We start from the raw sequence: 15,360 nt of genomic DNA on the forward strand, positions 1-15,360 counted from the left end.
TACTATAAGAAGAGGTTTGGGGTGCTTCAGCAAAAGTTACGGCAGAAACGCAAAATGTTGTTGGGATTTTTCATTAATGGGGGGGGGGGGGGGGGGGGGGGGGGGGGGGGTGAATGATGAAGGTAGATCTAAATACTACAGTGAGGTCGCCTTTAACGAATCACTAAGTAAATTCGCGTTGATGGTACGTTACCAAGCCCGAGTAAAATTCATAATACAACATTGTTTTATTGTACCATACTTGACTAATAACATCATATATTTCTTTCCCAACAACCAATGATTAAACAAAAATTATCGCTGTATTTTGATGAACGGGATCATTTTCTCCATTACCGAATCACGTGATATACAGCTGATTATTTTTTGTTAGGGACAGTGTCGAAATATTTTTTTAAGTTTTAATATGCTTTAAAGCATGAATAAGAAAAATGGAAAGGCTAATTTTTTTTTCATTTTGAATTAAGTGTTCATTCTATTGAAACCGACAATTCATGAAAAAATAACAATGAATTCAAAGGTAAAAAAAATGACTGCATGATTTGTAAACTTTGATCATTTAGCTTTTAGTCATTGTAAGTCATCAATATTGTTAAGTTTATGAGATACGTGTATATGAACATCTTTTCATGAAATTACAAAGAAATATACAATGTCATGTAAATGGATCGAGAAAAAACCGAAATACGACATGTATGAGGGTTTGCCCAAAATTGCATAGACAAGTGACGTTATTCAGTTCATAGAACTCACAGAATGATGAAGTTTGTGTCGCAACGGGTTTAAGTTATTTGCATTGAAATTATGTGTCGACGTTGATTGTATCAGATTGGGTTTTTATAACATATATGTACTACATCATAAATTTTTAATGCGGCGCAACGACACTTAAAAAAGAAATAAATAAACATATCGAAACTTGAAGAATATCGTGAAGAAAATAACTCATCGAATAAAAATTTTTTAAAAAAAAAGAAGAAAAAAAATTTATTTAAATTTCTGCATTTTTTTTTTATTTATTCAAAAAAATTTAGCCATTTTGAATTTTTTAAAGATTTTTTAGCACGTACGTTAGAAAGGTTGAAGTTTGAATATATACACACGGTAACTAATTATAAAAGAGGTTTTAAAAGATCTAGAAGCATATCCAAGGGCGATTTTAAAGTAAACAAACTAAAATACACAAAATTGCCTAAAAATGTGTTTAGTGATTGTATAGTTAAGCAACCAAAAACAAAAAAACAAAAAACAAAAACAGGACCGTAATGATGATCGTAGCGGTATCAATTAATTTTGACATAATCCCTCCATGATCCCCGCATCTCGGTGATTCGTTATTGGAACCCTGACTACCCACAACAATATAGCTAATATAATTATTCCAGGCACGTAGCATCAGGGGGGGGCCAGGGGGGGGGGGGCCTGGCCCCCCCCCCCCCCACTTTTTCTCGCAGCAACAAATCTTTTAAAATTTACATATAGAAAATTGAATTACCATGGAGTTGCCCCCCCCCCCCCCCCACTTTTTTGGGAGTATGTAAAAAATTGAGTTGAAAATAAGGAAATGAGCATTGAAATTGAAGTTCTATACTACGCCAGCCCCCCCCCCCCCCCCCCCCCCACGGATTAGAATTTTGACGATTTTGGAAAAGTTTAAATTTCCTTTTTTTTTGGCTTGTCAAGATTTTTTGGATGAGTCTGGCCCCCCCCCCCCCCCCCCACTTTCAAAAACGATGCTACGTGCCTGTATTCTCTGATTAAGAAAATGTTTGACGCTTTCAGTGCTTGTAGACAGATAATTTTATTAAACATCTCTACCAAATATGCTTACATACAATGAGCCGTTCACATCAGAGCTCAACCGAAAAGTGAAAGTAGTCAGCTGCACGCATGCTTTTTGTCTGCGTCTTCAAAAAGCTTGTTCATGTTTGTTTAGAAATTAAGACATAAAACGAGATAAAATTTAATAATTTCATGATAAATTATTAAAACAAGAATAACGCTACATGACAGGATATGTTAAGTTAAGTATTGAACCTTTAATAGAAAAATACAGAATTGTTTATCTGAAAGTGATTCGTTAACGGAAACGATTCGTTAAAGGCAACCTCACTGTACTAGGTAGACAAATACGACTGTTTAAATTACTTTGGTCGTTCCACATGTAACCAAGTCCCAAATTATTAAATTAATCCTTAACTAGTAAATTTTGCCCAGCTTTGATAATTTTGCTTTTCGTTTTCACAAATACAATATATGACCTGTCATAAGCTGCTTTTAATATACAATTGTCAGTCTGAAATATTTTAAGCCAGAACTTACACAATCGATATATACGAATGAGATATAAGGGAGAGGGCCCGGCGGTCTAAGTTATGGAACTTGTGTCCAATCCCAATTGTATTTTTGTACAATAAAAATATGTTCAAATCAAATCAAATCAAATCAGATATAAGGGTAGGCGCCCAGTTTCAAAGTATAACAGAGTTGTATTTGTAGTTTTACGAACACCAAGCACAAAGCGTAAAAACTCAAATTGGACCTTTTCAATATCTTGTCCTTTATGGGAACCCCAAACTTCACATCCATAATTAAAATGCTACACACAAAAATATCAAAATTAGAAACCAAAGTACAATGGTTTAAATAAAGCTGATTAATTGTTGATTTGAGAGCAAACATGGCTTTACGACCTTGTGCCGCTAATTGTTTTTGAGTGGTAAAAAAATTACCGTTATAATTGAACACAACGCCTAGGTAAACAAACTGGTCCACTATTTCAAAATTTTCACCGTTATATAAAGCCATTTCTCGCTGGTGCGGTAATTCCCACCATTTCTAAAAATAACAATTTAGTTTTAGATACTTGTACATCTAGGTTCCATTAATTTGTATAGAACTGTAAAGTATATCAATAATCTACAGAAGTTCAGATGAATTAATTGCTAAATGTATTTAGTTATTCAAATAGAACGAATGAGTATTAGAATATATAGAGAGAGAGAGAGAGAGAGAGAGAGAGAGAGAGAGAGATTTTCATTTGCGGATCCAGAGGAGGGGGGGGGGGGGTCCGGGGGTCGGAACCCCTCTTTCTATGGGACTAATGCATTTTTTTGAAAACTTTGGATGCCTATTTAAAGAAATTTTCTCATTTATGATATAAATACTGTAATTATCTCAAATAAATGCTTTTAAAATAAATTTTTATTGCTTATTATAAAGAATTTTGTACAACGTACCGTAATTTTGTTCTTATATGAAAAAAACCCTTTCGATTTTTTTATCGAAATAAAGTACTCCCCTTCAGCATCCGGTGTTTACTACACCGAATAAACATGTGGACGATAAAATATTTATAACCACATCGACAGTGTATTTTGTACTCTATTTTTTAAAGAAATCGACTATAGTTAATAAAGTTATGAACTGACAAGCCATCGAGTAAAACGAAGTTCTAGTAGGAGTGCACGCATTCGTTTTACTTCTAAAATCCGCTTTCAAATGTATCTTTTAGTTAATTAACTTAAGTAATTATAATGGATAAGTTTTACTTTGTTTCATACGAAAAATACAAAGAAAAATACCAAGAAAATAACATGACCGCTTACGTGGGTTATGCTATTTTTCTGGAATGCTAGCTACCTTCATATATAATAATACCCACATGAAACACAAAAAGCCATTTTTTTGTTTCCAAGAATCGGAAATTCTGTTACAAAAATACCGTATAAAAGGGATATATGAAAACCATTATGAAATTAAAATGCACAACTTTTCAAAACTTTCCTAAATATGATCGCATCTGTACTACTACCGGATGATGTAACGCATCCATAACAGAAATTCACATCAAGTTTCCTGGGACGACAATTGCTTGTACCATTGTAATACACATGTACCATCTATTTAGCAGATAAATTATCCTTATTCTTTTGTCATATCCGATCATTTAGACCTTTATTTAAGAAGGCAATCGATAGAAATCAAAACCGAAAAATAGTTCATAATTAAAACATCAAAGACAAATTACCAAAAATCCATTTTTATGGTAGCTTGTAGTAATTAGTCTGAATTATTTTTTGTTTCTTGTCTATTAAGCATAGACGTACGTACGTTCTCATTGCTGGAGACTGCATTTTTTTAAGGCTAGAAATTATGCAAATCTTCCTCATCTAAACAAAACAGTAAAACGCTCAATAGTGCAGTGCACTCTGATGTTGGAATTGATGTGAAATAGATAGTGATGAGATAAATGTTTATTAAATTTACGCACGTAAAACGTTCAAAAAGTGCTTGTTTATTGACAAATAATGAATTTTGCACGTATTGATTTTCATCAATTGGACCCCCCCCTCCCTTTTCCAAATTGCTGGATCCGCCTCTGATTTTGTGTATGAGTTCATCGTTATACAACAAATGAATAATTAATTTAAAGTAAATTAATTTTCGCTTAAGTGTGTGCTATGATTAAATCTACATGTAAAAAGGTATGTTCAAAATCTGAACTTGTTTGTGCTTTGAAAGTAATTACTCCTTTTTCTGTTTACATTTGTTGGTTGGTGTCATTTAACCACGTTCTAATAAGTAGATATCTATACAATTGCGCTGTTACAGAGATTTGTATTTTAATTAAATTGATTTTACAAAAAACTGGGGATAGCAATTGTTTATCATCTAAACGGTTACTCGGTTTAAACAGGTATATTTGTCTCTGGTTTGAATGAAAGTAACCGTTTACGGGCAAACCCGTAATTAATTTCTCTTTAAAAAATAACCAAAATCTGTGTATGTTAATTAAATGATATTTATTATCAAATCCATTTTTTCAGCCGTTGAAATCTGATCAAGGTGAAATGAAGACTGTCACTCACTCAGGACTAAGATCTAGAGTAATTGTTAATTAATTAATGAATTTATTGGTAAATCTAGGCTATTGGTCAATTGATGTTAGATATAATGGCAACTTTAATGGCAAGCTTTGCAACTCATTAGATTATACAAATTAAACATAGTAAAGTACAGACGTGGGTATTTTACAAGAGACCCTAGTACATACATAAATATGAAAAATGACATAAGTAAAGGGGAAAAACAATGAATAAATAATCAGAGGTCTATCATTAAATTGAGAAAGTGTTCAAATTCATTCAGTCATGATTCAAATTAACTACGTTTACATTTGAACTCATTCTTGTAAATTTGTCGCATTGTTATCATGATTTAAACCATACACTGTACTTGGGTTCCTTTCAAAATCATACCCATGATTATTGTATGATTTTAACCGATAGATAATTATACATTTTCTGAATGTTTCGATGAGCTAAAAATCAAATGTTCACAAATATATAGTAATGGATTTTCTTTATCATATACACGTGTTTGCTTTTCAGCCAATCAAAAATAAGTTAAAAGTTGCCCCTCAAGTACTCTCCATGCAAGTACACTGGGCTTGAGGCATTGTGGGTAAAAAGTATCCAACTCTTCCTGACTGGAACAATATGAACAAAAGCCTTCAGGTGGATCTGAACTTTAAATCTGTGGTTGAACCTTCCCAAGCCTGATACTTTAACTATTAATCTACAAGAAAATAGTATTCAAACAAATCGATTTTCATAAACAATTTAATATAACATCTTAATTGCCATCTGGTGACATTGTGCCTTAAAAAGTATTTAAGTCTTGATGTGAGCTACCTTAATGTCAGTATTCTACTACCAGTCTATGCAAAAGTTTTCTGGACCACACAGGACATTCGGTCCTGTGTAATGAATAAAAACACAGGACTAAACCAAATTTTGTCAGACCCAGAAATTATATTTAGCTAATAGAAAAAGCATCCCTAGGATTTAGATTAAAGAGTGACAGCAAGGCGGAAAAAATAAACCTGAATTATTGCAGTTTTGTTTTTAGGAAGAATGGAAAGAAAACTGACAGCAATTAAAAAGAAGTACGGTAAAGCTCAAAACCGGACACTTGAGACATAGTACATTTTAGTCATTTTAGTGCAAAAAATAAGGCATCAAACCAGAGGCACTGCATATCAGTCAGGTCAGACGTCTTTGACATAAATTGTATTGTTACTTACCACTACCAGGCTGACCAGTGGGTCTTACAGTTGTCTGCCATCTAGGATTGCTTCTCATGGCTGGCATGTTGTTGGGGGTGAAGTATGTTCTCTGGGCTTGAGGCATGGTAGGTACAAAGTATCCAGCACTTCCAGGCTGGAACATCTGGCTCACCAGTCCTATTTGTTGTCCCTGAAAAGAATTTAGTTACAGATGACACTTATATTTGTGTGTTGGTCATCAACATTATTTATCGTAAAATAGGAAATGTTATAAATAGCATGTATATAAATAACCTGCAGCTTGCGCATGCGCTGCATGTACTGGGAGGCAAGATGAGCTTCGCGGTCCTCTTTTTTCTGTGCCAGAGCTACATATAGAGGTTTAGCTACAACGATTCTTCCATTCATCTTCTCGATTGCTTTGCTGGCTTCCTCTGGGGAACTGAAGCAAACGAATCCAAATTTCTTGGACATACCATCTTCAGTCATCACCTGTGTGCAAATGTGTTGTACATTTACTGCCTTGTTTATTTATACATTTTGAAAAAAAAAACTTATATAGTAGTTTATTTTATTGTAAGCATCCCTATAAAGTTAACTCCAAACCATGAAATAAAGCATAAGTTCTGTTTATCTCACTCAAGTTTGAGAGAGGTCAGTATTATATTAAATTGGTTTTAGGGGTTCCTCATTCTCTTTCTTTTATATATAACGTACAGGCATGAAATTATGGTTTTTTTTTATCTTTCAGAAAGATAGAGGAAATTTATTTAAAAACAGTCAATTCAAAAATCCACACCTATCCATGGGATAATTTTTCAAAAATAAAAAAGGGTCATTTACATTTATTTTGCAAGACATGTACTTTGCAAAGGCTTCAAGTTAATTTTTTCGCACAATTTCTTTTCTTTTAATTAACGCAAGGTAGAATCGCAGATAAATATGATATAGGAGTAATTTTTTTTTAGATACCATACTGTTAAAATATAGAAAAAGATGATTCTACATTATGACCCCCCCCCAAAAAAAATCAATCCCAATTCCTCGTACACTACCTTGGCACTGGTGATGGTACCAAACTGAGCAAACTCCTCTCTGAGTCGTTCATCATCGATGTTATCATCCAGATTCTTGACGTACGCGTTGACTCCCAGTTCTCTTTGTTCTCCCTTATAAGAAAAAAACCAACGACTTACCCAATATTACATACGATGAATTTACTTAGATGATAAATAACGCATGCATGGTTTTCCAAAAAGGCTAAACATAGTATAGATGGATTACCTGCTTGTCCATACTTGTATTATCCTGCATGTTGAGGAGAGCAAGATGAGCTTCGCGGTCCTCTTTTTTCTGTGCCAGAGCTACATATAGAGGTTTAGCTACAACGATTCTTCCATTCATCTTCTCAATTGCTTTGCTGGCTTCCTCTGGGGAACTGAAGCAAACGAATCCAAATTTCTTGGACATACCATCTTCAGTCATCACCTGTGTGCAAATGTGTTGTACATTTACTGCCTTGTTTATTTATACATTTTGAAAAAAAACTTATATAGTAGTTTATTTTATTGTAAGCATTCCTATAAAGTTAACTCCAAACCATGAAATAAAGCATAAGTTCTGTTTATCTCACTCAAGTTTGAGAGAGGTCAGTGTTATATTAAATTGGTTTTAGGGGTTCCCCATTCTCTTTCTTTTAGATATAACGTACAGGCATGAAATTATGGGGTTTTTTATCTTTCAAAAAGATAGAGGAAATTTATTTAAAAACAGTCAATTCAAAAATCCACACCTATCCATGGGATAATTTTTAAAAAATAAAAAAGGGTCATTTACATTTATTTTGCAAGACATGTACTTTGCAAAGGCTTCAAGTTAATTTTTTCGCACAATTTCTTTTCTTTTAATTAACGCAAGGTAGAATCGCAGATAAATATGATATAGGAGTAATTCTTTTTTAGATACCATACTGTTAAAATATAGAAAAAGATGATTCTACATTATGACCCCCCCAAAAAAAATCAATCCCAATTCCTCGTACACTACCTTGGCACTGGTAATGGTACCAAACTGAGCAAACTCCTCTCTGAGTCGTTCATCATCGATGTTGTCATCCAGATTCTTGACGTACACGTTGACTCCCAGTTCTCTTTGTTCTCCCTTATAAGAAAAAAACTAACGACTTACCCAATATTACATACGATGAATTTACTTAGATGATAAATAACGCATGCATGGTTTTCCAAAAAGGCTAAACATAGTATAGATGGATTACCTGCTTGTCCATACTTGTATTATCCTGCATGTTGAGGAGAGCAAGATGAGCTTCGCGGTCCTCTTTTTTCTGTGCCAGAGCTACATATAGAGGTTTAGCTACAACGATTCTTCCATTCATCTTCTCGATTGCTTTGCTGGCTTCCTCTGGGGAACTGAAGCAAACGAATCCAAATTTCTTGGACAAACCATCTTCAGTCATCACCTGTGTGCAAATGTGTTGTACATTTACTGCCATGTTTATTTATACATTTTGAAAAAAAACTTATATAGTAGTTTATTTTATTGTAAGCATTCCTATAAAGTTAACTCCAAACCCTGAAATAAAGCATAAGTTCTGTTTATCTCAATCAAGTTTGAGAGAGGTCAGTGTTATATTAAATTGGTTTTAGGGGTTCCCCATTCTCTTTCTTTTAGATATAACGTACAGGCATGAAATTATGGGTTTTTTTTATCTTTCAAAAAGATAGAGGAAATTTATTTAAAAACAGTCAATTCAAAAATCCACACCTATCCATGGGATAATTTTTAAAAAATAAAAAAGTGTCATTTACATTTATTTTGCAAGACATGTACTTTGCAAAGGCTTCAAGTTAATTTTTTCGAACAATTTCTTTTCTTTTAATTAACACAAGGTAGAATCGCAGATAAATATGATATAGGAGTAATTCTTTTTTAGATACCATACTGTTAAAATATAGAAAAAGATGATTCTACATTATGACCCCCCCCAAAAAAATCAATCCCAATTCCTCGTACACTACCTTGGCACTGGTAATGGTACCAAACTGAGCAAACTCCTCTCTGAGTCGTTCATCATCGATGTTATCATCCAGATTCTTGACGTACACGTTGACTCCCAGTTCTCTTTGTTCTCCCTTATAAGAAAAAAACTAACGACTTACCCAATATTACATACGATGAATTTACTTAGATGATAAATAACGCATGTATGGTTTTCCAAAAAGGCTAAACATAGTATAGATGGATTACCTGCCTGTCCATACTTGTATTATCCTGCATGTTGAGGAGAGCAGCAAGATGAGCCCTACGATCCTCCTTCCTCTGAGCCAGAGCCACATACAGAGGTTTATCAACAACAATTCTTCCATGCATTTCACTGATAGCAGTAGAAGCTTCCTCTGGGGAACTAAAGCTCACAAACCCGAAACCTTTCGATTTATTATTTTTAGTAGTCATCACCTGAAGTAAGATTTGTTATGAATTCTTACTTGCATGATGACAAACCCCATGCATCATAATTATTAATATATTTACATCTACTACTACATCTACTAATTCTTCTAGTATGCTGTATTTATCGTCCACCACTCTCTAGTAGTGCTTTTTGGCAAAAATTGTCTTGGTCTTTTGAAAAGGCTACTGATATTTCTAATAATATTGTAATGCTTGGTGATCTAAATATTGATTTTTTAAAGGTAAATAACTCACATGAGATACATAGAATAATGAACAACTATAGACGGACAAATATTATACATGAACCCACAAGAAGTACACACAACACAAATACCCTCATAGATCCCATTATAATGAATGAAAATATATGTATACACGATTCTGGTACTTTAAGTGTATGTAATGTTCTTAGTGATCATCGGGCAACTTACATCTATATTCATCAGAAAACAAATACAAACATGGCATATAAACGCAAAATTTTGGATTACAAGCATGCAGATATGGAACTTTTAAACAAACTCATACTTGAATGTGATTGGTGTAGAATCATCGATGACACAGATAACATAGATAAGGCCACAACAAATTTACTAACAAACTCCTTTCTTTTATTCATCAATGCATACCTGAAAAAACTGTAACTATAAGGCCGAATGATAAACCATGGATGGATTCTCTTCTTAGAAAAACCTTTCGAGTTCGTAATAGGTTAAAAAAAGGCACAAAAACAAGAAGAGAATCTGATTGGGTTATTTTTCGGAGAATAAGGAACAAGGTTAATAACATGAAAAAACATGCAATTGCAAACTACTATGACAATATAGACTCTCATCTTAAGGATGCTAGCTTAAACAATCAAAAATTATACTGGAAATTATTGAAAGATTGTTTTCACACTAAACTAACACACGACATCCCAACTATAAGGTATACCATGGACAATGATAAGGAGGCTTATGCATTTTCAGACACTGATAAGATTGAATTACTTAACAATTACTTTACATCTATTACTTTCTTAGATGACAGCAACCATGACCTTCCAACTATAGGGGGCTGTAGATTTGATAACTCTTGTTCAGAAATAAAAATACAAGAGCATGAGATTACATATATCATATCTATCATTTCAGTTAATAAGGCAGTTGGTCCTGATTGCATCAGTCACAAAATGTTAAAATCATGTAAAGATACCATCTCAAAACCACTATGTTTATTATCTAACAAATCATTATCACTCAAATTTTTTCCAGAATGTTGGAAATTAGCACATGTTCTTCCATTATTTAAGAAGGATGACCCTTCTATCACTTCAACCTAGAGGCCAGTTTCTCTTTTGTCTTGTATAAGCAAAGTTTTTGAAAGAATTATTTTCAAAGATGTATACAATCATTTACATTCACAGAATCTCTTTTACAAATATCAAGGAGGTTTTTTACCAGGTCATTCTACAACGTATCTACTATTAGAAATATACCACTCGAATGTTAAAAGTATTGATGAAGGCAAATTTTGTTGTATGGTGTTTTGCGATCTTTCAAAAGCGTTTGATCGAGTATGGCACAAAGGTCTAATTTACAAATTAAATATGTATGGAATTATATATATTAAGCAACAGAACACAATAAGTTATGTATAGAAATATTTTTTCTTCCGTAGGCCAGGTTAAAGCTGGTGTTCCTCAGGGCTCAGTACTTGGACCATTATTATTTTTATTGTATGTAAATGATGAAGTTGAAAATATGATTCTGTATGTAGATTATATGCTGACGCAGGTTGAATGAATCCCCAAAGAAAGCATTTTATTGTTTAAATTAGTACAGTTACTTGGTTATAAATATGCATATTAGTCAAACAAGTGTTTTTCTCAAAGCATCCTTTCATATCAGCAGAACATTTTATCAATACTAATTCAATTCTAATCATACTCAACCATTTACGTAAACATTTTGATTTGTTTTGTTCGCAACAAATACATTGACATGTAATTTGTATACCAACTAGTCCTGATGCCAAAACAGTCTCTGTCATACTACCTTGGCACTGGTGATGGTACCAAACTGAGAAAACTCCTCTCGCAATTTCTCATCATCGATACTCTTGTCAAGGTTCTTTATAAACAAATTTACTCCTGGTCCTATTCGGTGTTCCTTAAAATCAAACGATCAATAAAATAAGGAAATGTTTAATAGTTTAATTATATAGTTTAAAATATTTTTTTTAAAAATAAAAACAAAAACACAGATGCGAAAAGGTTACTGGCATGTCCCTGCTTGAAGTGCGCTGCATGTACTGTGATGCAAGTTGAGCCTTACGATCCTCTTTCCTTTGAGCCAGAGCCACATACAGAGGTCTTGCCTCAATAATTTTTTCATTCATCTCAACGATCGCTTTTGTTGCTTCCTCTGGAGAACAGAAGCAAACGAATCCGAATCCCTTGGATCTTCCATCTTCAGTAGCCATCACCTGAATCAAGATTAATTATGCATTTTACTTGCATGCAAACAAGCATTACGCGTAAATACTATAACTATGCTTCCTAATTTTGTATATCTATAAACTACAAGTTGATCTTGATACAAAGCAAAGAAAGAAATGTTATAGCGTAAAACTTATTTAAGTTTTAAGAGTCTAAACTCAATCTTTGACCTTAGGAGCATCACATATAGTTTGTGGATGCTCAATTCACAATTACTGTAGTACTTCAATACCAGAAAACCAGTTTACCAACACTACACAAGATTTCATAAATTGCTCCCATTAGACAATACCATCACTGTGGTAAAATCATCATTAAACATTAATATATTGACAATGCAGGGTTTCAGTTAATTTTTTTCAGAGATATTCTACTGAATATATTCAATATATAGGCATGTTTCGTAACAAAACTGTTGATTTTTAAAACCTTAACTTGTATGAATGTTTGTTAGATATCACGAAAAAGACATCAAGACATCAAGAAAACGTTAAGTTTGACAACAAATCAACAATCAAAGTCACTAGATCCTACTGTACCTTGGCACTGGTGATGGTACCAAACTGAGCAAATTCCTTTCTGAGTCGCTCATCGTCGATGTTATCGGCCAAATTCTTGACGTACAAGTTGACTCTCTGGTACCTGTTGATCCTCTCCATCCTGATGCGCTCAAACTTTTCCTTAAGCTCAGCCTGTCGCTCGATCTCCTTCTGATCACGTCCAACATATACTATTTTTCCAGCATTGTCATTTCCATTAAGAGCCTCTACAGCCTAAAATTCAGCAGTGAAAAGACATCTATATCTATACTACTATATTAAAATAATAGACTCGAATTTTTTGTCTTTAATACCGAGAAATCGGAAGAATACTGTCTTTTGTTTTACATATTTTAAATATCATTGGTACTTGAAGATTACCAATTTGTTTTATTTTTTCTCAGTTAAGCTTCGCTAATTATTAATCAACGAAAATTCCTCAAAAAAATCCCGGAAATCACCTGGGTTTTTTGGATTTTACAATCTTGCGCTTGCGCAATACATTCACGCTAACGGGATCTTTAGTTTATGTTTCCACAATATCACATCTGCATGAATAAACTCAGAAATGATAATACAAATACTGGTAAATTTTCATTGGACTTTTGCTATTCTGTTCATATATATTAATGATTTCTTATGAGAGAAAGTATAAAATAACAAATATACATTTCAACTAAGTACTTACTTTTGTCTTCGTGATGACAAAAAATATTTGATTACATGCAAAAAAATTAATAACATTATATTTGTTAGGAGAGTGAAGATAGAATACAATGTATGTTTTATCGTAAAAATGAATAAATTAATGTCCTACGGACCCAGTTTTAAAAAGAAAGTACATGTACGTTAGTGAAAAGGTGAAATCTTCCATTCTATGGATTAATATTTTAATTGAAAGGTATTTGCAGTCTCAAAAAGATTTGTTGTGATAAATTTGACTGTTATTTTCAAGGCAACTTTCTCCAAAATCGTTCCAAAGCGATTCTGCAATTTTCTGCTACATTAGGTATAAGTGAGGCATTCTGACTGTAGTGAGGGCCTTTCCCGAGACACAGTTAGATTATTCAAACTAAGGAAAGTGTAGTGAAATTAATAGCATTATTGTAGGCTTATAGCATTGTTATGTAAATGTCAATAATAAGTTGTGTCGATGTACATATTTCGTAAATGTCCGATATGCAGTGTTAACCCGTGCACGCATGGGTCAAAATCTAGTGCATTTAAATCCAGCAGTATTTTCCTTTTAACATTTTAGAAATCCCAAGACTTAAATCCATTACACAAGTTTAATAACTTGTGAAGCACTTCAAACAAACCAAAAACAATCCCAATTTCTGGATACTTTATAGGTTTTATTAATTAGACAAATCCTACCTTTTCAGCAGCCTCTGGATCTTCAAAGCTTGCCATATCCATCTTGATGCGATCATACATCTATTGATGACCAGTATGTGCTCGAGCAGATTGAAATCATTTGAAACTTATATGATGGGAAGTACATTTTCAATATGAGATTTTTACCCTAAAATAGTTATTACTAAGCATACCGATCGATCTTTTTCCGGGAATAATGAAAAGATTTGTGGAAAGTGAAAGTACATTTTTAAAAAACGTTCAGTATTAGGACATGTAACGGTGTGTATATATATATATATATATATATATATATATATATATATATATATATATATATATATATATATATATATAAAGCCATAAGAGATACACGAAAACGCAAGAAGCCGAAAGCCAAGAATGGATATAGGATAAGAAAGTTCTGCTTTCATAATTTTCGATCTGAGATTTAATCTTAAATCATACGCAGTCTCGATATTTCATACATACGTATAATTTCATATCGTTATATCTTCAATTAGAAAGCAGGGCGATCGTTTTTTGAAAATAATTCTATACATCAAACTTTTTCCTTTATCTTATCTCCTTTTTTGAATTGATACAATAGATTATGTAAAAAGATCATCACAACAATTGTCACTGATAGACATTTGTTTACTTGTTTAATTAAGTGACGTTGTCACCGCAGCCAATCAGTGATGTGCAGATTAGATCACTTGAAATGTATATGGTCGGGGAATGGGTGAGTATATTGTTTAATCTCATAGCAGATGTAAAATTGAACGTGACGCAATTGGAAAAATAACACCAAAAACGAATTGATTGCACTTTAATTTTGTATATATAATATGGTGTTATAATCATAAAAGTCAAACAATTCTAATTCGTTATAACTCGAAGAATTGTTTTCATTTTCTTTTTAGAATTTCCCCATCTCTGCAAAGCTAGATCTCTATTTACTTTATTTGTCTAAATATAATTTAGAAATTTTTTTTTTTTAATAAAGCAACATATACATTGTGATATTTATATTATATTAACTACATTGATTTAGCTTTAACTTACGGCATAAATCATATTAATATGACAACAAGAATGGAATAGACCGCGAGTTGTTTCTGGCATCTATCGTACAATGATACTTAGTACTATGTACTTTGCATAGATTTTATGATTTGGCAAAGATTAGATAATAGACGAAGTAAAAATAACAACGTAAAGAGTGATGTCAATTAATGCATCAGTATAGTGGTAAAGAAAATTATTTTATATTCTGCATGAGTGGTTTTACAATAAAATAGCTTCTTTGTCGAAGGTTTCATGCTTACCGAACGTTAAAAATGAAAATTAATAAAACTGAATAAAAAATTCACAAACTGTACTTTTTATCAATTATAAAATTGTAAATTTCGTCGTTTTTATAGTTACAATGTATT

At 32.8% G+C, this 15,360-nt stretch overlaps 1 protein-coding gene and 1 long non-coding RNA gene across 2 annotated transcripts; one reads left to right on the top strand and one right to left on the bottom strand.

The window, feature by feature from the left end:
- Window positions 1-4,786: 4,786 nt before the first annotated feature.
- On the bottom strand, window positions 4,787-14,112 carry LOC105323966 (polyadenylate-binding protein 4-like). Its single transcript, XM_066086288.1, has 13 exons — window positions 13,943-14,112; window positions 12,566-12,799; window positions 11,807-12,013; window positions 11,584-11,697; window positions 9,338-9,547; window positions 9,109-9,222; window positions 8,346-8,549; window positions 8,117-8,230; window positions 7,355-7,558; window positions 7,126-7,239; window positions 6,365-6,562; window positions 6,089-6,260; window positions 4,787-5,580 (listed from the first exon to the last, which is right to left on the bottom strand). Exons 1-13 carry the CDS (start codon window positions 14,000-14,002, stop codon window positions 5,576-5,578), a joined length of 1,950 nt encoding a protein of 649 aa, XP_065942360.1. The 5' UTR covers window positions 14,003-14,112; the 3' UTR covers window positions 4,787-5,575.
- On the top strand, window positions 5,875-6,223 carry LOC136275911 (uncharacterized). The gene is made up of 2 exons (XR_010714423.1): window positions 5,875-6,005; window positions 6,048-6,223. It is a non-coding gene; the product is annotated as an uncharacterized lncRNA (long non-coding RNA).
- Window positions 14,113-15,360: the final 1,248 nt, after the last annotated feature.

This window comes from Magallana gigas, chromosome 5 (genome assembly GCF_963853765.1).
Source record: "Magallana gigas chromosome 5, xbMagGiga1.1, whole genome shotgun sequence".
Classification (NCBI taxonomy): domain Eukaryota; kingdom Metazoa; phylum Mollusca; class Bivalvia; order Ostreida; family Ostreidae; genus Magallana; species Magallana gigas.

Excerpts from the sequence above, each read along its gene's own strand:
- LOC105323966 (XM_066086288.1), bottom strand. The coding sequence starts at position 14,002 with ATGTATGATCGCATCAAGATGGATATGGCAAGCTTTGAAGATCCAGAG. Across the intron at positions 11,698-11,806 it reads CTTCAAGCAGGGACATGCCA|GAACACCGAATAGGACCAGG; the intron begins GTAACCTTTTCG and ends TTTGATTTTAAG. Across the intron at positions 7,240-7,354 it reads ATACAAGTATGGACAAGCAG|GGAGAACAAAGAGAACTGGG; the intron begins GTAATCCATCTA and ends TTTTCTTATAAG.